Source organism: Solanum tuberosum, unplaced genomic scaffold (genome assembly GCF_000226075.1).
Source record: "Solanum tuberosum cultivar DM 1-3 516 R44 unplaced genomic scaffold, SolTub_3.0 scf00173, whole genome shotgun sequence".
NCBI lineage: Eukaryota > Viridiplantae > Streptophyta > Magnoliopsida > Solanales > Solanaceae > Solanum > Solanum tuberosum.
This window is the reverse complement of record NW_006239104.1, coordinates 436,960-458,115: the sequence shown is the minus strand read 5'-3', so window position 1 is coordinate 458,115 and position 21,156 is coordinate 436,960. Positions and strand designations below refer to the sequence as shown.

The 21,156-nt window shown below is 31.3% G+C and overlaps 2 protein-coding genes across 2 annotated transcripts in view; one reads left to right on the top strand and one right to left on the bottom strand.

Annotated features, from left to right (window-relative positions):
• Positions 1-7,405: 7,405 nt before the first annotated feature.
• Positions 7,406-8,927, top strand: LOC102603086 (E3 ubiquitin-protein ligase PUB23-like). The gene has a single exon (XM_006354543.2). It carries the CDS (start codon positions 7,458-7,460, stop codon positions 8,679-8,681), a length of 1,224 nt encoding a protein of 407 aa, XP_006354605.1. The 5' UTR covers positions 7,406-7,457; the 3' UTR covers positions 8,682-8,927.
• Positions 8,928-14,238: 5,311 nt separating this feature from the next.
• The window catches only part of LOC102602750 (3-hydroxyisobutyryl-CoA hydrolase 1-like), a 12,505-nt gene continuing 5,587 nt past the window's right edge, over positions 14,239-21,156 (bottom strand). Inside the window, exons 4-14 of the mRNA XM_006354542.2 lie at positions 20,691-20,754; positions 19,415-19,494; positions 19,247-19,330; positions 18,795-18,879; positions 17,895-17,980; positions 16,819-16,940; positions 16,461-16,521; positions 16,243-16,341; positions 14,955-15,056; positions 14,843-14,884; positions 14,239-14,751 (exon numbers count right to left, since the gene is read on the bottom strand). Coding sequence (XP_006354604.2) covers positions 14,614-14,751; positions 14,843-14,884; positions 14,955-15,056; positions 16,243-16,341; positions 16,461-16,521; positions 16,819-16,940; positions 17,895-17,980; positions 18,795-18,879; positions 19,247-19,330; positions 19,415-19,494; positions 20,691-20,754 — 963 coding nt within the window. The 3' untranslated portion in view covers positions 14,239-14,613. The remainder of the gene's footprint in view (positions 14,752-14,842; positions 14,885-14,954; positions 15,057-16,242; positions 16,342-16,460; positions 16,522-16,818; positions 16,941-17,894; positions 17,981-18,794; positions 18,880-19,246; positions 19,331-19,414; positions 19,495-20,690; positions 20,755-21,156) is intronic.

The window sequence follows — 21,156 nt, the reverse complement described above, 5'->3', positions numbered from 1 at the left end:
TTCATCATGTTGTTTAATTAACCGTCTGAATAGGGGTGTCAAATGGGTGGATTGAGTTAAAATTGAAGATATTAAAATGGATTGAAATAGAAATTGGGTTGGGTTCTGACCCGTTCAAGTTTACTTTGGGCTCAAATGGGCTTAAAAGTGGATTGGTTCTTAACCCGCCCAATTTGACCCGTTTAATCTCAACAATTTAAATATATTGTTATTTAAGTTTTATAACCACAATTTGAATTTCAACTCAAGAATTTTTTTAAAAAGAGTTACAAATGAATAGATAAATCCTAAAAGATATAAAATAAGATAGTAATTCATACCTTCAATATTGAGCATACATTACACGAATGCAAATAACGAGTTTTAAAACGGGTTTAAATTGAATAAAGATTAAATTGAATGCAATTGAGGATTATCTTAAAATGGATTAAGGCTTGAATGAGATGAGACTGAACCCGATTCAAACCATCTTGAGCCCAACTCTTAAGATTCTAGATGGATTGAACGGATTACTTATAGTTGAATTCATTTTTGACACCTCTGAATATTATCTTACAATAACGAATTAATATATACTTACAATAATCTCTAAGGTTCAAATGCTAAATTCAACTACAAATCACCTATTGGGAACCTTGTTCATTAACTAAAATATCTACCAAAAGAACATTACGACTACTTAGCTTATAAAATAGGATTCCCTTGATATGATACTATAAATTAGACTTAATTAATTAAGCAATAAAAATTTGAACATAGGCTTCCACAACTCCAAATAATACTAAAAAAATGTGGAGTCCACGATACATGTGTACAATACTTTATTGCAGGAGAAACCTTTTTCATGGCCATATTTTAAAATATTAACAGTGACAATTTTCATTAAAAGATTATCTTCAAATAAAAAAAAAGAAAAAAAAAAGTAATTATTATTGTTGTAGCGAGTATCTTTTGTTGTTGTTATATTGATAAGATAGTTCACAATCACTATTCTAAATTCGCAACATATAAAGTATAAACCAATCCAAACGAACTCTGAATTTACGGTTATATAGTTGCCAATTGGGCCTGACAAGACTAGCCAATTGGGCCTAATAAACCAGCATCGCCATTTTTTCCATTTAGTTGTCAATTGGGCTTCACAAAACAGGACAACCTTATGGATCATGTTCTTTCTTTGGGCTGACTTATTAATTTGATCGTCCCAGTTGCCACCCTTACCTATAGAGCAGTCAAAATGAGCTGGCCCAATCCAACCCTAACGGGCTAGAGAGTTAAATGGGTTGGGACGGGGTGACCCTTTTAATTAAGAAAAAATTACAGAAATCCCACCTTTTAGTTTACTTATTATCATTATTTCCTATAAGTTTTACAAATTTCCAAAATCCCTCATTTTCGTGCATCAGATTAATGTATCAACGCTTATATTATTGTATCTCGCGCACCAGATTAGTGAATCATGTATAAAATGTACATCAGATTAGTGTATCATGTATAAATGTAATGTATCTTACTTAACGATTAATGTATCTTGCGCATCAAATTAATGTATCAGCGCTTATATTATTGTATCCGTTTGAGGGATTTCCGTAATTATAAACTTTTAAGGGATAGATTGTAATTTTGCCTTAAAAGTATGTGATTTCTGTAATTTGCCCTTTAATTAAAGAGCCTATAAAATAGCAGCCCAACTCAGCCCTAAGCGAGCCACGGGTTGGGGCGGGTTGGCCCCTTCAACCAAAAAATGAACAATATTACTCTCTTAGAAAGAGTATCTAAGAGTATCGAACGTTGATGTCTATGAACACGACATCAATACATATAAATTTTCATTTATGAATCACACACTTCGGTGAATACTTACAAAAATACATTTATGAATCACACACTTCGGTAAATACTTACAAAAATACATTATAGTCAACGTAAGATTTAGCGAAAAAATGTTGATCATTCCTCCCACAAAAAACTAGCTAGTTTAAAAGATTTGATTTTTATTTTTAAAAATATTTATTGATAAAAACTTTACAAATAAAACACTACTAAAAATATATATAAAAAATATTTTTAAATATTCATAGCCCACGGGCTGGCCTCTGAGGCTTGCGGGTTGGGCCTACGAGGCTAGCGGGCCAAATGAGGCTGGGCTAAAAAGCCTCGTTCCTAAATGGGCCAAAAAAATTAGGCCCAACCCCACTTAATTCAAGGATTGGTTGGGTCGGCCTAGCGGGTCAAACCTATTTTGACAACTCTACTTACCTATAGAGACAATTCTTTGCTTCCCCCTTATTTTTTTTCAAAAATAAAATACCACGTACTACTAAAACAATTAATGTATAATCAGTATATACTTCATGTATAATTAAGTTATATTCAACTTTTGTGTGTATCATAATATATACTTTTGATGACTTTTGACTATTCTTTATAGGGAAAATTGTATAAAATAGCAAATTATTAATTCAAATTAAATGCTATAACCACAATTTGATTTAATTGTACCCCGTAGCAAACTGTTGTCATTTCGCCTCTCTCCCTGAATTTCTCACTCGCCTCTCGTTTTTCGCTAGGCAGTCTCTCCTCGCCTCCCTCACTTTATACAAACACAAATGTATAAATTGTGTTTGTATAAAGCGAGAGAAAATTGTATATACAGGAAAATTGTATGAAATAACAAACTATTAATTCAAATTATATGCTATAGCCACAATTTATTTTAATTGTAATTCGCAGGAAACATCCTTTTTTTTGCTATTTTACTCAGTATACAATTAGTCATTTTATACAGTTCGGTATAAAATGTGTTTCTGTTTGTATAAAGCAAGAGAAAAGTCTATATACAAATACAAATACATATATTTTCGTCCTATACACTTATAATTATACAATACAAATATTCCCCTACCCAGATCTCTTTTCCTTTCTCTCTTTTCCGCTTTATACAAACACATATTATACAATTGATTCTTTTGTATATGTATACCAAAACATATTATACAATTGCTTTTTTTGTATATGTATAGCAAAATATACATATTAATAGCCATAGCAAAGTGCAATTATGCAAACTATAGCTATAACATACAAATATGATTTTTATGTTTGCTATATGTAAAAGTTGCTCTTTTTTGTATAGATAAAACATGATTATATTTATCGTAAATTAATCATTTTATTTGTATATATGTTTGAAATTATCCCTCTATATTCCAAACCTGACATTAAATGTAATAAAGAAGAGGTCTCCTTTATGCCTATCAACTCTAATTTATTTTTTTTAATTTCAGGAAAATTTGCAATAGCTATCTTTTGAGAATGCATTGGATATATTTATTTTTTGTGCAATAACACACAAATTAAATCACATTAAGTAAGTTCGATACAATCAGCTTAAGGTTGCTAGTGAAAGAAATTAATCTTAATCTCCCAACCATTCACCCAATCAACTCAACCAACTTTTGTGTGTCTTATCAACTATACTTGTTTGACCAATTTCCTAAACCAAAATAATTAAGTTAATACCAAATCAACATGAAAAAGTTGTGTCGATGAAATTTATGACTCTTTTAATAATGGTCAAAGTACTACTTTTTAGATTATACTTTGCATCGTCGGCGGGATTTCTTTTTGTTTCTTTGACATCTAGCCGTTACCTTCAAATATTATTTTGTCAAGATTATAACATTTCCACTTGAATCAACTACGTAATAAAATAATAAAATAAATAATTATGGATAGACATTAGCTTATAACAACTTATGTCAAAATCAAAACTTAAATTTGGCCCAATCAACTCTTTATACCTCCTTTGGTGGTGGAATCAAAACTTTTCTAACGAAATTAAAAATATAACGAATAAACACACACATATATAAGACTTTTCAGAAAAAAATATCTCGTATCAAATATTTACGCCAACCAAACAAATATAAGACATGTCTTGTATATACACTGTTTAACACTTAACCATTACCTTGTTTAGTTAAATATCTAATGCGAAAAAGTATTTTCTATTCGAGAACCCCTATCTCTATCTCTCTCATTCTTAAAGGATGGACTAGTTAGAACTTACCAAATTTGGTCTTAATTTTTCTTAACAAATGCTAAACCACCCACCCAAAGAAAAAAAAATTAAGTAATATTAGCCATCATTTAGAGTACATCCTATTATATATTCTCAAAAGTCTAGCTGTTATATTCTTTCAAATTTGTTTTTCCACATATTCAACAATCTCTCAATATAAAAAAATAATAATTAGAATTTTTTTTCTTCAGCCAGACGTCATTTTAGACTTTAAATGCTTAAGTCAATTAATTCATGATTTAAGACCTGATATTAAAAATATTTTGTTCCTTACTGGCTTTCACGTACTAATTAAAAAAATACATAATTATCAAGACCTGCTAATAATACTTCGAAATTATGTTATGTTTCAGCTTTTCGGGGTATTTAACATAACGAATAATTATATCCTATATACCTATATATATAATACTGTCCGTTCTTCACTTATTATTTCGAATAACGCTTGCATCATCTGTATTACCTCCTAACATTTTTTTTTTGTTCAAATGAATGATATGTTCTTAAACTTATTTTAAAAAATTATAAATTAAAAAGATAACATACAAATTAGAAGAAGAAGAAGAAGAAACTACCGAAATGAAATGGAGAGGGAACTAGGAATCCTATTTTGGAAAGAGTATTTCAAGAATAAGAAAAATATTAGGAATAAAATGATAAAATATTTGATCTAATCAAAAGCACATGTAAGCCAAAAAAATCATAACTTGGAAATGATCAATTTATAATTTTTTATTAATTTTAATTTATAAACACTTACGTATAAATAGTTAGGTGTAGAAGCTAATTTAATCATTTTTTATACATATAGAGAAAGAGAAAAATTTGTAAATAATGTTATTAACGCTCATTTTGTAAAAATAAAATAAAAAATAGAGAGATTTTGCTATGTTCTAAAGCGTAGCAATATTTTGATTTCAAAACATATGTATTTATGCACATATAATATCTCATTTGAATTGAAAATTCCACAGATTCAGTATTTGATTGTAATTATATGTGTATGTATGTCACTAACAAAAATAACTATTAGCGGCAATAAACATACACATTAATAAAGAGTTTTAAAGTCTTTACTGGCATTAGTTAAGTGACATTAGATCCAATATCGCTAAAGGCTTTAGGGATATATACAAAGAGTTCTAATTGCCGCTAAAAATATTTATTTAGCGGCAATTGAGCTATTGTCGTTAATTAATTGCCGCTAAAGATCTTTTTATGTAATGTGTGGCCAATTATATGTGTTTTCAAAAGCAGAAGTTGGATATATGTATAAGTGTGACATACTATATGTGTGGGCATTAACAACAATGAATTTAAGTTACATACTTCCTCGTCCACTTTTAATTGTCATGTTGCGCTTTTTGAAAGTCAATTTGACTAATTTTCAAAGTTAAATTAGATTACATTAATTTGATATTTCAAACAAAAAATTTAGATATTCAAAAACTATACAAAAAGTACTATATATTGCAATTTTTTGCATATTAATTTGATGAAAAATACATCATAAAATGTTAGTCAAAATTCTTATAGTTTGACACTAAAAAGGAAACCATGACAATTAAAAATGGACGAACATAATTTTGCTTTTATATATATATATTACCCTGCAAGTACATAAATTTAAACTCAAATAATACAATATTTTATTTTGGAGTGAGAAAGGAAAGAGAGAGTCAGAGAGGCAGCTCAACAGCCAACGAGAAGCAAAGAGGTTATAATAACGTGTGAACATATCGTAGTCCTTAAACTAAACTTTGAATATAAATTCATTTATATTGTTGTGATTTTTTAATTAATATTAAATAAAACGATAGCAACAATATACCTAATAAAATCTTATAAGTGAGAACGGAAGAAAATAAATAGACATTTTTTTTATTGAAGTAGAAATGTTATTTTTGATAAATCCTCTATTCAAAATATTTGTTTATAAATCAATTATACGACTGAAACCCTTAATTAAAATAGTTCAACAATCTATGCATGTCTTGCGCAAGTTTAGATCTAATCTTTTTAATTAACAATTTCTCTACTCTTCATAAAGTCAACTCCCAATTTGGTCCACAAAAACCTTCTATATAAGAAAGTATAATGTCATTTTCACCCTTCTACTTTTCTTTATCTTACAATTGAACACCTATATTGTCATCTTAATTATGACACTAATCAAGGATAATCAAAGTCTTACTATGGTTGAAAGATATATTATCTTAATTTTTAGACTAAGGTGAATAAAATCAAACATATGAGTTCTATATGGAAGTAAAGAATATATTTACTTCATTTATATTTTTGATATATTCATTTTTCAACTTACAAATACGTTGACTATTGCAATGGAAATATTATATTGAACAAATATATCCACAAATTTATATAGTTTAGATTAAAAAACGAATATTATGTATCTATCTTGATGTCACACATTTGATAAATTCTATAAGTATGAATTTTGCTTACGAATCATGAAATCATTATGAATAGCAATACATAAAGTCATGCGGAGCAAGTTAATTGCTTACAACACCCAATCTACCATTTCAATTAATATAAAACGATTATAATAATATATATCTAATTTCTATTTATTTTCAGTGTAAAAGAATTTTTACCCAAACAAACGGCTCCGAAACAAACAAAAAGGTGTGTGCCGCACTCACGAAGGACTGCCAGTGATATACTGGAGGAAGGTGGGGATGACGTCAAGTCCGCATGGCCCTTATGGGCTGGGCCACACACGTGCTACAATGGCAATTACAATGGGAAGCAAGGCTGTAAGGCGGAGCGAATCCGGAAAGATTGCCTCAGTTCGGATTGTTCTCTGCAACTCGGGAACATGAAGTTGGAATCGCTAGTAATCGCGATCATCAGATCATCTATAACTATTCTAGTAAATACTCATAATAAGTTTAATTAATAGTTTGAAAACTAAGGTGGGTAACATGTTGCAACTTATAACATAAAATAAATAAAACTAAATTCTCATTCTATATAAGCTAAATACTATGAAATTTTGTCATAAATAAACTTGCACATTACAAATTTTAGGGGGCCAAATTCATATTTATCCAAAAATATAAGGGGTGGGTTTGCAAAAGAGCATTCATTATTCAACTATACATAGACTATTCAAACCAATCTATTTTGCTTTGATGTCAACAGTTACACAACTTGGATACTTGTAATCCCAATTAATTAAAATAGAGTTGTTTGACTTTGATTTGTTCTTTCTTTAGACTTCCACACATATCATAAATTACATATATAAAAAGCTTAGGATTTTGTCTACCCCACTTCACCTTTTCATCTTTCAATGTTGATATAACAATTCACAAAGAAAATATACCAAAAATTGTATCAATTATTCATGGATTTTCCTCTACATTTTAGATGTCCAATCTCCATGGAGCTCATGAAAGATCCTGTTACAATCTCTACTGGTGTTACATATGAGAGAAAAAATATAGAAAAATGGTTCTACACTTGTAAGAAAAAAACTTGTCCTACCACAATGCAAGTTTTACATAGTTTTGACATGACACCAAATCATACCCTCAAAAGACTCATTCTTGCTTGGCAAAATGGCAAATCTCAATCTCAATCTCATGATGAATTATCCATGAAGCATGATGAGCTCGTATCGTTGATCAACACGATAGAATCAAGCCCTTTTAAGGTGAGTTCCTTAAAGAAACTCAAGTCAATTGTTGAGTTAGGTGATCATGATGTAAAAGATGATTTCAAGAAATGTGGTGGAGTTGAGGTTCTTGTTAGGATCATTCAACAAATCTTAATCGAAAGCTCAGATTTCGTTACATTTAGAGCATGTGAAGAGGCTCTTAGTCTATTGATCAAGTTACCTATTGTGTTAGAAGAGGAGGAAACAATCAAGATATTGTTACAACCAGGGTGCATGAAGTCTATGGCTATAATACTTCAAAGAGGGAGTGAAGAAGCAAGATTTTGCACCGTTTCGATATTACAAAGGATTATGAAATCAGATTGTCAATGGAGTGTTGTGATTGAAGATCAAGGGATTGAGTTCTTTAAATCATTGATGGAAATTATGTCTGATGAAATTTGTAGCAAGGCAAGTTCTTGTGCATTACAAGTCTTGATAGACATACTAGAAAAATCGAAAAAATCAAGATTGAAAGCAATTGAGGCTGGAGCTATGTGTACGTTGATTGAGATTCTTCCTGATTCAAGCAAATCAAAAAGTGAGAAAATAATGTATTTGATTAAAATGATGTGTGAATGTGCTGATGGAAGAATGGGATTTATTGAACATGGTTTAGGTGTTGCAGCCATAACCAAAAAAATGTTGAATATTTCAAATATTGGCACAAAAATTGGTGTGAAAATACTTTCATTGATTTGCAATTCTCATCCCACAGATAAAGTTTTGGATGACTTGTTGATGTATGGATCAGTGAAAAAATTGGTGGCTTTGTTACATATTGGTGGATCTTCAACAACAAAGGAAAGAGTAATCAAGATTTTAAAATTGCATGGTGATAAATGGAAGAAAAATCCTTGTTTTCCTTATGAGCTAAAGAATTATTTGGGGTTGGAAAGTGATTCTTTGTAAAATTATGGGGTTCAAAAAGGAAGTAATGTGAAAGTTGAGATACTTGTAAAGAAAAAAATTTGATGAAATAGAAGAAAATGAATTTGTTAGGTTAATTATGTCCAAAGGGTGTTGAATTAACATTTGAATTATTTTTTTTGTAAATCTGTTGGGTATTGCCAATTTGTTTAACGGTAATTATCACCAATAGTCTTATTTTTTGATGTAATTTTGATATATTTCATATGGATGTCATGTCTTGGAAGAAACCAATGCTTATAGAAATTTTATTTTACTTCAATTTTTTTTTTTTTTGTGTTTATTGGAAGATGAAAAATGAATATGTATATTCTCATACTTACGGTTTTAGGACGTGACGGTTGAGATGGATGAGATCTATCTTAATCAGAATTCTTAATTTTGAGACATGAAAATGAAAATATTTTTTATAAGGGGTTATAAATTTGAGTTAGCTAGATTAATGAGTACTTAATATTGATGATTAATTTTTATTTTAAAAAAAAAAGGACATTCTAGTTAAGGAGCCATTTGTTTAGCGATAAGAATGAATTGGTTTAGATATATCTCAAATCTAATGTTAATCTTATCGTCTTAAGAAAAATGGAGCAGTACATACCCCCCACCCCTCCCTCTTTCTATTTTTCAAGTATCTATCATGTACTCTATAATTTATCAATTCGACTAATCTATATTTACATTGGACTAGACTCAGTAAGAAGAATAATGTTATTGTGCAATAAATGAAGATTTTTGTATAAGCACTTTTTGTCTTAAATTATGATTTTAGCATTAATGCTTTTTTTTTTCCAAATGACAAACGGTATTTAATTCGTTTATTTATATTTTTTTCCTTTACAGCATATTCATAGTCATTCTCGAGAGTTGTGATTAAACGAATGAGATTTCACTCTTAATAATAATTATCGGATTTATTTGACCAACGGTATTTAGTAGTAGAGTTGGTTGACCAAAAAAAAAAAAAGGAAAAAGAAAAGATACATTCAAGTTATTTTTAAGTCTAATAAAGTTTGTAATATCTAGTAAGACGTTAAGCCACATAATAACTTAAATTATTTTTCCCAAAGTAAATAGTACTATTTTATATGCAGCTTAGTCTCCGTTATATAAAGAAATACATTAAATTATTGTAGATAGTTGAATTTCCTCATTAAATGCTTCATCAGCCAAGCAAATTGCTGATCTCCATTACTTTAGAGGCCCACTTTATTAATTAAAACTTTATAATTTTTGCAATTGATGCTTAATGCTTTGACATCGACTATTTTATTTCGTTTGTGGTTTGCTTATGTATGAAATTTATAATTATTTTGAACAATGTAATTAGTATTTTGACATCAACTATATATTTTACTTCGTTTTGTAAACTTTTTAAATTTCATACATTGTCAAAATTGTTCATTATGAAACTAAAAAAAATGCGGATGAGTGTAAAATTCAATCACAAGATCTTTACTTGTATGATAGCATGATGTCAATGAAGTGAGTGAAGGATTATTTCATCTAAAAATTTAATCAACTAGAGATAGTTTTATTTATTTAATTATATTCTCCATAATTTGATCGTAATCAAAATACGAGACGATATATAATTGAATATGAATTTTGAATTTTTGCATCGAATATAAGAATATCACATCAATTGATTTAGTTTCATCATTAATGGCACACCACGACACATTCACAGTTATTGTTTAAGTCTTAACAAATTTATTATAAGAAATTGCCAATTAATTTTCCGTTTACCATAATGAATCAGTCTTCATTATATAAAAAAGAAAAATAAAATTTCAAATTTCCTCATTAAATGCTTGGTCATCCATTACTAGCTGTCACTTTGTTATTAATTAAACAAACATTTTGTAATTTTTATTAGTACTTAGATCTTAAAACTCTGCATGTAATGTTAATAGCCAAATGGCTCAGTACACGATCTTTTGATGGGAACCAAATTAATTCCATTAACGTAATAAAACTTTTAAATCTTATGTGCAGCCAAAACTATGGCAATATAATCATAAATTATAAATATCAATATCAATTATAGTGTTATGAGTTCGAATTTAATATATTTCTAAAATAATTTATTGTGGCCGTGTCATATATATGTTATTTCAACACATATTGGTACTAGTTAATATGATTAACATATAATTTTTTTTATTTTTTTCCTTCTCTATTTCAGTTTTTCCCCCTCTATTTTATTTGATAGAGGCGAAGAATATTACTATCCATAATAAGAAAAAAAAATAGCAAGGTAACTAAAATATTTTTTTTGGTCTCTAGTTCAAGCCTCTAATGTGGAGAAAATCTTATTGGGAGCGCCACCTCTGAATAAACTTTGTAGTGCGTAATTCAAATTAGTCTGGACTTCAATACGAACTCCAAACACCGGAAACAAAATCAATTTATTTAACATAACAACGCCTTTTTTGTCAAAAGAAATATTGTCAATTGTAAGAGTATAATTAACTTCATATTTCAACAACAAATAATTAAGTTCAAACCAAAATTAAATTTAGTATAACATGTTAATTGTATTTGAATAATCCCAAATGTCAATGCAACTAGTTCCCATCAATTTATAATATTATGAAGTTATCCACCTTCGAGCTACAAATATGATCTAATATGACGTATGCATTGGAAAATAAAGGCACAACTTATACATATAATAATTTTTTTTTTTAAAAGTAACATCATCATTTAACCTTTCATATTCATCTTTATTTAGTTTAATTTTTTTTTAATAAGAAAAAGTGAGAGAACTGAAGTTGTAGTCTTTATCGTTGCTTTCTATTATTGTTAGAGAATATTAGTATTACATAGATCGAAGGGGCAAGTAATATTCCCTTAGTCTCATTTGATCATATAAAAATAGAATTTAACAAATATATTAATTTTACTGATTAACCTCCAAATCAAATTATAATAGCTCTTATTGTTGCACCAAGACTTTCATTAAAAAATAATAATAATAATAATTTTTTTTTCAAGTTTTGATGGGTTGTGAATGACATGAAAAATATCATTTTTTAAGTTTAGAATAGAGAGAATAGTGAATAGATTGGTTTAACAACTTAATTAACACCATCATATTTTTTTTACTATATATTATATATAGAAAGGAAGTAGTTAATCATGAGCATGCTATATACTAGTTACAAAGTAAACTCTTTGAAAATGACATTCCAAATAAAACAACAAAAACGATCTTTCTTAGTTTATTCCCAACAAGTACTATCAAATAGCTCATCATTTTTGATACCATGTAGTGCAGTAGTTGGGCTACTCAACAAGACGATGGGTTTGAGTTTTGAGTATGAAAAAATTATTGATAGAAATTATTTTCGAATCTGACAAATCAAATTTTAACGTAGATAACGAATATCGACATTTTGATAGCTATGCAGATAAACATATTTCTAAAATAGGAGTAAATTTTCTTTTGAAGAATAAGAAAGTGGAACAGAATCTTAGGTCAACCACTGAACAATTTGATAGGATATTTATATTGAAAATATTAATGAAAAATTGACTGTTACTAAAATTAAACAAGTGATTTTCTAAAAGTTTGTAACATTAGCATATACAGGATCCAACACAATCGCGATGCAGATTCGATCCGTTAATGCTAACTACCACCTCAGCTTCATATATTATATAGCGTTTTTAGCTTAAACACATTATTTATGATTTTTCCCTCCTCCCCTCGAGTAAATGTGTTAAAGAATGACAAAAGTCCCACATTGGTGATTAATGAGATGGGTGGACTTCTTATAAGGCTTGTGCATTCCTCTTCCCTTTGAGCTAGCTTTTGGGGTGTGAGTTAGGCCTAAGACCTAATTTAACAAAATGTAATTTTTTGCCTTTTTTACAACTTGAATAGAAGAAATTTCAGATCTCTTATGTGAAAAAATTACAATCTCTTATTTGTAAATACAAAGATCTCTTATCCCACCCGAGCAAGAGGTGATTTTTTACTAAATTGCACTTAGTCAAATAGTATATACTCATTTAATATGTTTATTTAAATAAGGATAAAATTAAAAATTAAAAAATTAATATATTTAATTATGTAAAAATTAAAAAAAATCGTATAATATGAACAGAAGGAGTAGAGTACCATAGCACGCGCATTTTTTTTTTAAAAAACAAGATGAATTTATTGGTTTTAGGAATATTTTGAGTGAGTCTTTGGTCAAAGGATGTAGTACACATAAATTTTAAAATAAGAAAAGGTTGCAGTTGCACTACTCTTGCCGACTTTTGGAAAATTAAGTAATCTGCATTTATGGTTAAAAAAAGAAGGGTGCAAGAAATTACAACTTTTTTTTTATGTCAGAAAAGAACAATACTTTAGAAAATTTTCACATGACTGACCACAATTGCCTCTGCCACAAGGCATTGCACACTAGTATTGAAGAAAACACATCTCCATTTTGTTGGTCTAAATCCGTGTTGGTCTTTTAGAACATGCTAGGTGCTATAACTTTTCTTGCCATCCTCACTCATGATCCTCGTTTACACTTTGTTTGGATGATCGTTATGCCTCGTTTCATAATGTATTGTATTATATTGTGTTGTACTGTTTTGATGAATATAATAGTTGAATATATTGTATTGTTTCTTGTTGTTACATAATGTTACATGTATCAACAATTTGAAGGATAATCTTATTACAAAAGTAAGGTATGTGATAGAGCTATTATGAAAAAGGTAGGGTAAAAAATAAAAAATGATCATTGAATAATAAGCAAAGAAAAAATAAAATAACATGCGATCACACGTAAAATGAGACTTTTCATCTGATGAATTTACGATAAATTACAAAACAATTTAAGTAACAATCAAAATAGTTCGTAACAACCATCCAAACAAGCTAAGGGTTTTCTCTTGGGGGAGGGGGGTGGACCAGGTGGTTCAACAATACTTATTAATGTTCTCCATGATAAAACAGCAGAACTAGGCTAAATTTTAAGGCCAAACTGCAAATAAGGGGAAAATAGCATATGAAGGATTATTTCACATTTAGTGATCACACATCGTCTGGGCGATTGCTAGCTACGTATATACAAATGATGAAAGTATGATTGATCATACTCATAATTAATACTTAGTAAATAATAATAAAAGGAATGGTCAAAATCTTATAAAGGCAGAAACTATCAATTCCGAAAGAACTTGATTATATCTCTTTTCCTTCATGAGTATTATATGTTTCCACACTCCTTTGAGACCCCGAGAAATAGACATTCATTTTCTGAGAGTCCTGAAATTACCTACATATTAAGGATGATTTTTCGGATCAACATAAGAGTCCAACTACATTGCCAAGACAAATACAGATTTTGCAACTTTCTGTCACTCCACGAACTACATCTTGTTCGGAAAAAAATCCAGAGAAAAAGAAAGAATTTGAGCTGGCCTTTCGAACATACGCAACTGCAATCAATCAAAATCAAGGATAATATCCCACATGTTGGAGCACAATTGAGTTATACTGCTGGTGTTTCAAGACAGGATGCACATTTGCTTGTAAATCGGAAAGTTAAGAGCAAGACTAATCACAAGCTCTTGCATTGCAACAAGTTAAGATCGATATATTATCTCTGAATACAGAAACTAAATGGCACAGTATTATTTAGTATTGTACAATCTAGCCTTTGTGCTTGAGTTTTGACATCTCAATTCAATGGGATGATGTGTAACTATCTGGCAAGTATTGTAACAGTAATGTATCTTTCCTTGGGCTTGATTTTTGATATTTCATAAAATAGAGTGATGTGCATTTATTTGGTGCAACACTAACCAATAAATGTGGTAAGTTATAATGATTATTGGGCCTTCATAATGATCTACTGAATAGAGGGCAACATGCTGTAGAGTATTGCAAGATCTTCAGAAGTCAATTTTAAAGCTTGGCAATTGCATATGGAGGCAAGTTTGATCTTGGAGGCAGCTTTAGGTCTTCCCAATCTTCATCATCTATCTTGGAGAAGTAACGGTCAACATCATCATCTCTAATTAGTTCCAGTCTGGAGGGCTCCCACTGAAAACATGTGAAAAGACGAGCACAAAAATGAAACAAGCTTTCGATATCTAAGTTCAGGATTATTCATGCTCAAATGAATGTAACGCACCTTAGGATTTTTATCCTTGTCGATGAGTAAGGCTCTGCATCCCTGCAGTAAAAGTTAAGTATCAGTTTTGCAATGCAGTAAGATGGGTGGCTGAAAGATTAGCATATTCTACCTCGAAAAAATCCTTGCTAAATTCTCCCCTCAACACATGACAAACCATTCTATACTCTCGAACAAGGCAACTACCAACACCTTGCAGCCTCCCTTCTCTTATCTGGAACAGAAAAAATGAAACTAATATGAACAATCTGCAGATACTGAAGAACTCTCCAATGATAATATTGGCCAAATCAAGGCGTTAGGACTGTGTAGAAAGAGATTTAAGATGTGGTTGTGGAGAAAGAGATCATGATGTGTTTAATTTGAAGACCTTGCAACACTGCAATACTAATCTAGTATCAAATTTCAAAATAAAAAATAAATAATCTTAATCCCAACTGTAAAATCCAAATGATCTTTCCGAGGTAGCTGTTAAGAGAATAACATTGAGGCACAAGGGCTGGGAGGAGGGGTTTCTAGTAAGTTGTACAAATTAGCTAGTAGTAAAAGAAAGAAAGCAACAGTTTTCTTGATAATTTAGAACTTCTAATTCAACTGGGGAGAAGTGTGTGGTAAAAAGAGGAATCATTAACAATCTATTAGTGGAGGGAGCTCTTGACCTGATCATAACCAAATAACTGTTCCGACCAACTTCTCCAGAAGCGTAAAATAAAAAAAGAATTTTTCACATTGTTCATTCTTCCTCAATTTCATTTTCATCACAAAATTTAGTACCGTGAATTGACACCTGCTAACTGTTCAAAAGTATTCTAACTTAACATAACAAGAAGCATGCCGGTACTCAAGGAAATAATATTAAAGTAGGTCATTTGTATCTCCATTAAAACACGCCAAAAACTAAATGGTTCCATTTTGAATTTCTTTTAGTTCTTGAAATACAGATTGCTCCTATCTTTCGTATGAATGACCATACGCAAATAAATATTAGAAAGTTCTGTAGAAAAATAGCTGAGTTTATTTCAGATTAGAATTAAATTTTCCAGATCATGTAGCTAGGAACACCTTTCACATCTATGAGGTGCTCAGTTGAACAGAAACAATAAAGAAGCAAAACTCAATTTCTTTCTTTTACGAAGGAAATCGTAAGACTTCATAACTTTTAAGGACTCCAGGAAAACGAGCATTATTTGGTACCAAGGCAAATGAAGTGGAGTTCATAACTTGTAGTTAAAGGAGGAGTATTTGTTCTCTTAACCAGTTTTGCCCAACATATAAGATACAAAATTAATTCCCAACTCTAAAACTGGGTCTTCCAAAACATATAGCCAGCACTGATCCTAGGAACTTTATATTTGTATAGGTAACAACATAATGGTATCACCAAGTAGTGTTTGACTTACTGATCTCAATGAAATTTTAAGACTCGTCGGGGATGCTTTCTTCAGAGATTGGATGGTTGAAGAGATCCAGTCATCCTTCTTGTTCAAAGCCTCATTTTCCTGTTTCATGCAATGATCACATCAAGTATTCTGATAACTTATTTAATCAACATGTTACAAAGTAATTTCACCACAGAACAAAAGAATGCATCAAATAACCATCCATCTGTTAAACTTACTAGAGAAGATATGATTTCTTCTATTGTTCTTCGAGAGAAACAGCGATCAATAATCTTCATCCTACATACATAAAATTGCAGAACTGAAACAGACGCACATAATCTTAAACTTTGAATGGCCATATAAAAGTAGAGTGAACATAGTCTTGCAACAACAGGAAGAAAAGTAACACAAAAGCAAAATAACTAATAAGAAAGAGCACAAATGATTTCTGTTATATACCATCAATACTATGCTCTTTAATAAGTTATAAAAAAAAAAATCCTCTTTTAGGACCTGGAACTCTGTTTAGAAGGTAAGCTTCCAACAAATAAGCACGAAAACAAACACCATAACAGGGCTATTAAATGAACTCACTTGTGATAAGGACTTTCTGCTTTCAACTTTGGTATGTCAGAGAAGCGACTAATGATGGTAGAAATAACATCTGGATCACTCGTATTGACTTTAGCTAGTGCTTGTTCTAAAAATGGCAACCTCTGTGAACACAAAGAAGATCCGAAAGCATTCAAGTTAGATAAGAGACAGGAGGAAATAAACAATTGGATAAGTGTTATGCCACCTGACTGGAGATGTATATCAAGATCTCCAAACCGATTATCCGTGATGCCAATATTCATGTCAAATAAATACAAACTTCAGCACAAAAAGAACATCAGGAAAGGTTGTCTACCACCCAGAAATCCACAATCTAGCATATAAGGCGACCAGTGGCTAAAGGAAGATCCCACAAATTCATCTAAGAGTCATTGCACACAGGGTTGACAAATCCAGATTCGGAACACATCTGATTAGCTTGGACACTGTTTGGCAAGGTAATTTAGAAGACCCAAATAATTTTTCTCCAAATATTTTGAATCCATATTTTTCGGTAACGAATTTCAATTTACATACTGTACTCTGCATGATACATTTGTGAAGCTCTAATACTTATTAATTGAGAAAAGAAACAACGAGAGACTAATCTACAGGCACCAAGTTATTGAACCTGCTGATGCCACACACAAACTAAGTAGAACAATTTGTAGTTTACCTGGTCCACTGGAGGTCTAACATTGACCACAGTCCTTCAAAAATTTTTTATATCCAGACTATATTTGGACCAAAGTGGACGCCCAAATGTGAGAAACATGATCAAAATTGGCAGAAAATAGACTTCCTTTTTTGGATAGGTGGCAGAAATTAAAATTCCTAAGAGAACAAATGAAACGACAATGAGAATTGAGACCTATATAACAAATGCCAGATAAGATTATCGTCACACCATATGCCTACTATCTTCCGCAGTCAGTGAACTGGAAATTCAGTTATTACATCTCTGCCAATATCAATTTTACCATTTAATGGACCATTCAGTTTGGACATTTTAGTAACAGAAGTCCTACTGCATTTGTTATAGAAGCAATTCAAAATGGCCAGAAAGTGCTGGATACCTCCGAGGGTACAAAATGAGTTGCTAGACCACAAGCAAGCATTTCAGCACCATCCAACCTAGCACCAGTAAGACCAGCATATTCCCCTGCCAAAGATTATAAGAAAGCAGTTGAGGGAAAAAAGACCTAGTTATTTAACTATTTGCACCTGGAAATTTCTCGATGCATCATAACAACACAGGAATTAGTCTTCCCCAACTAAAGACAACGGCAATAAAAATTAAATCACATTCTTCAAATATCCTTGTAGAAGAAGATGCCTTGCATGTATTCAAAGGCTATTTTACATTTCTAATGACAAAGAATTCAGTAATGACCATGAAAACTAATACTGATGGCCTAAACAAAATTCAGCAATCACTGTGAAAACCAAGGCCAACATCAAGCAAATAGCCCACAAAAGTTGTAGGGAACAATTATTAGAGATATCTTAAAAAGCTTTGACCTAGACGTAATCATATTACGTGTGTGAGATATTTTTTGAAATGAGAAAAACTCAAGATCAAGAAGGCAAACAGTGGAAATTAGATATAAAATGTAGAAAAATCTCAGAAACTTTAAGAGAAGATGCACCAAAGGGACACAATGCCTGCTGCTTTGTCACAGGGGCATGTATACCAAGCTTTTGTCCACCTTCTGAAGGAGGAGGAACCAATCTTCCTTTGTCGACTCTTTACACTTTTGGTTTTAAAGGTATTGGAAAGAAGCAGCATTAAAAGCAAAGTAGCTGGGGGTGATTATAGTTCTCAAGATAGACTCAAACTAGCCAAGCTTGAGCAACCAGGTAGTGACATAAATTCAAAGACTGACAACAAGTAATAACGCCATGCTGAAACTTGAATAAACTTTATCTAGCAGTATTTCTTTTATTAATCTGAACATTGTTACAAGTGGATTTACCAAAGAATCCTGGAAGCCTCGAATAGAAGTAAGAGGCACCTACATCAGGAAAGAGTCCCAAAGCTGTTTCAGGCATAGCACAAACCTACAGGAAAAATGAACATGAGAATATGCGGACATGAAGTTTCTGATACCAGTTTATACCTAGAAAACACCAACCAAGTTTGAAAGAGTGTAAGCATTACTGCCAAGATAAAAATAAACTCTGAATCCAAGTCCAATTTACCAATTAAAACTCATGAAGAATTAGAGTCTGTAAGGTTTTCCTCTAATTTTTCTGAAACTATTCCACATGAATGTCAGGTATTGTTTCATTCCACAAGAAAGCCCCACAAAATATAAAGAGACACATTTCAAGCAACTGACAATTAATGTGGTAAAGGTCAAATACAAAAAGGAAAGCAAGATAGCAGATTGAAGAACTGAATCTATCACTCAAGAAGATGCAATACCGACTTCTCCGTTGCAACTCGAAATCTCCCATGTACAGAAGCACCGAGTCCACCTCCCATGACAATTCCATTAAGGATAGAAACCTTCAAGGGGCATTCCAAATAAGATTAATGAATTCCTCAGAGAATTGTATCACAAAACTAAAATTACACATAACCTAAGTTAACCTGGGGTTTACTATATGTTGCCATCAAATAGTTAAGGGTGAATTCTTCACGGAAATAATCAGCACCCAGTTTCCAGTTGCCTGAAAGCATAAATAACAAGAAATAAAACAGATTGAATATGTGCAAACTTTTTCAGTGTGTCACCATTCGACACGCATATCCTAGATGCGTTTAAGAACGTTCCGTAATGGCTATACATCCAGGTGCACTTCTTTCTCTGTCTGTTCTGTTTCTTCTACAAATTAGAAGTGTAAGACTAAGCTTTCAAAAGATAGTCAATTCAAGAAAGAAGGGGGGAAACTGTCAGTATATACTACAATATGACAAGACTTGTCGTACCATCTCGGAGAATAATCCATCATATCCCATAAAAACTGTTGAGTGTTCGGCATTTAACTGGAGGACAATTATTTACTCCATTAGGTGTTAAGAGTGTTCGGCATTTAACTGGAGGACAATTATTTACTCCGTTAGGTGTTAAGAGTTATTAGTTATTGTGTCCTACATAGCTTCAGGTTTCTATATAAGGAGCCACTTTGGTACATTGTTGAACATCAGTACAGAAGAAATTCCTTCTTGTTCATAGGGTGCCAGAATCAAAGCCAAGGAGAAAAAATATAGAAGTCTAGATCATCTTGGTATCAGAAAAGTCTTTTTCCATCAAAGTTAGTGAAATGTTCACTTGGTGCCTCAATAGATGTGTTGATTAAGTCATCAAATTAGTCAACTGATTCACAAGTAGCTCCATATCCACGAGACAAACACATAAGTCAACACGAAAATCAGAACCTATGTCAGACACACTTTGAGCGCCACCGCAAACAATTACTCACTAGTGTGGCTGCCCACACATCAGACTTTATCCAGTCTGTTTCATGTCAACACCATGTTATCTGCCAAGACAGGTCTAGTCAATTGCTATGCTAATAATTTAGTCACGGCTATCTCATAAGTTCAATCAGCAGTATTAACATGCAACGTCGCTGCACATGTCCATATCTTTCAGTTGTGGTTTCTAGAATTGTATATGACACATTCCTAAATTCAAGGTGGCCAAGTATTTGCTATTATCTCTGTTGCACATTCCAACAATTATTACTTGTCTTACTCACTCTTTGTTTTTTACACCCTCAATCCTTGATTGAAGAGCCAGTACAAAAAATCTTAACATATTACGGAAGAAAATTTTCAACTTCATGGATCCTGTTAAAAATATCATCTATAGATACTGAAGATTGTCTTTACCAAGCTATGACAAATTAAGCAGACTACCCACCTTGGCGAACATTATGAACAACAGCTGTAACATCACCACCAGCACAGAAAGCTCTTCCATTTCCCTGGAAATATTGAAACAAGAAAAGGAGTAACATTCCATGACTGATGTTAAGATATTTTATACTGGTACAAGGTCACTTGTAGAACTGTGCAACCTACCACCAAAGCTTGTGAAAGAGAACTAAAGCATAAACTCAATACAAAAAGCGAAACCAATACTTTTCCTTTCAGCTGTTCTACTAATTTAATTAAAGGTATCCAATAACCTTCTTAAGCTGATTTTAGATCTTATTTTGCTCAAGCTCCAAATATTTACAGGCAAAACTAACTACTTAATTCTCTCTCTTGACTCTCTGATGTCAATCAGTGGTTTAAGCATGTCTGTCAAGCGAAAATTAAGGGCTAATTGGAGGTTAAAAGTCTCCCTTCTCTCTTTGTGGGGAGAAAAACCCAACTGGATCTCT

Bases quoted from the DNA above. Each gene is read 5' to 3' on its own strand.
- LOC102603086 (XM_006354543.2), top strand. From the start codon at position 7,458: ATGGATTTTCCTCTACATTTTAGATGTCCAATCTCCATGGAGCTCATG.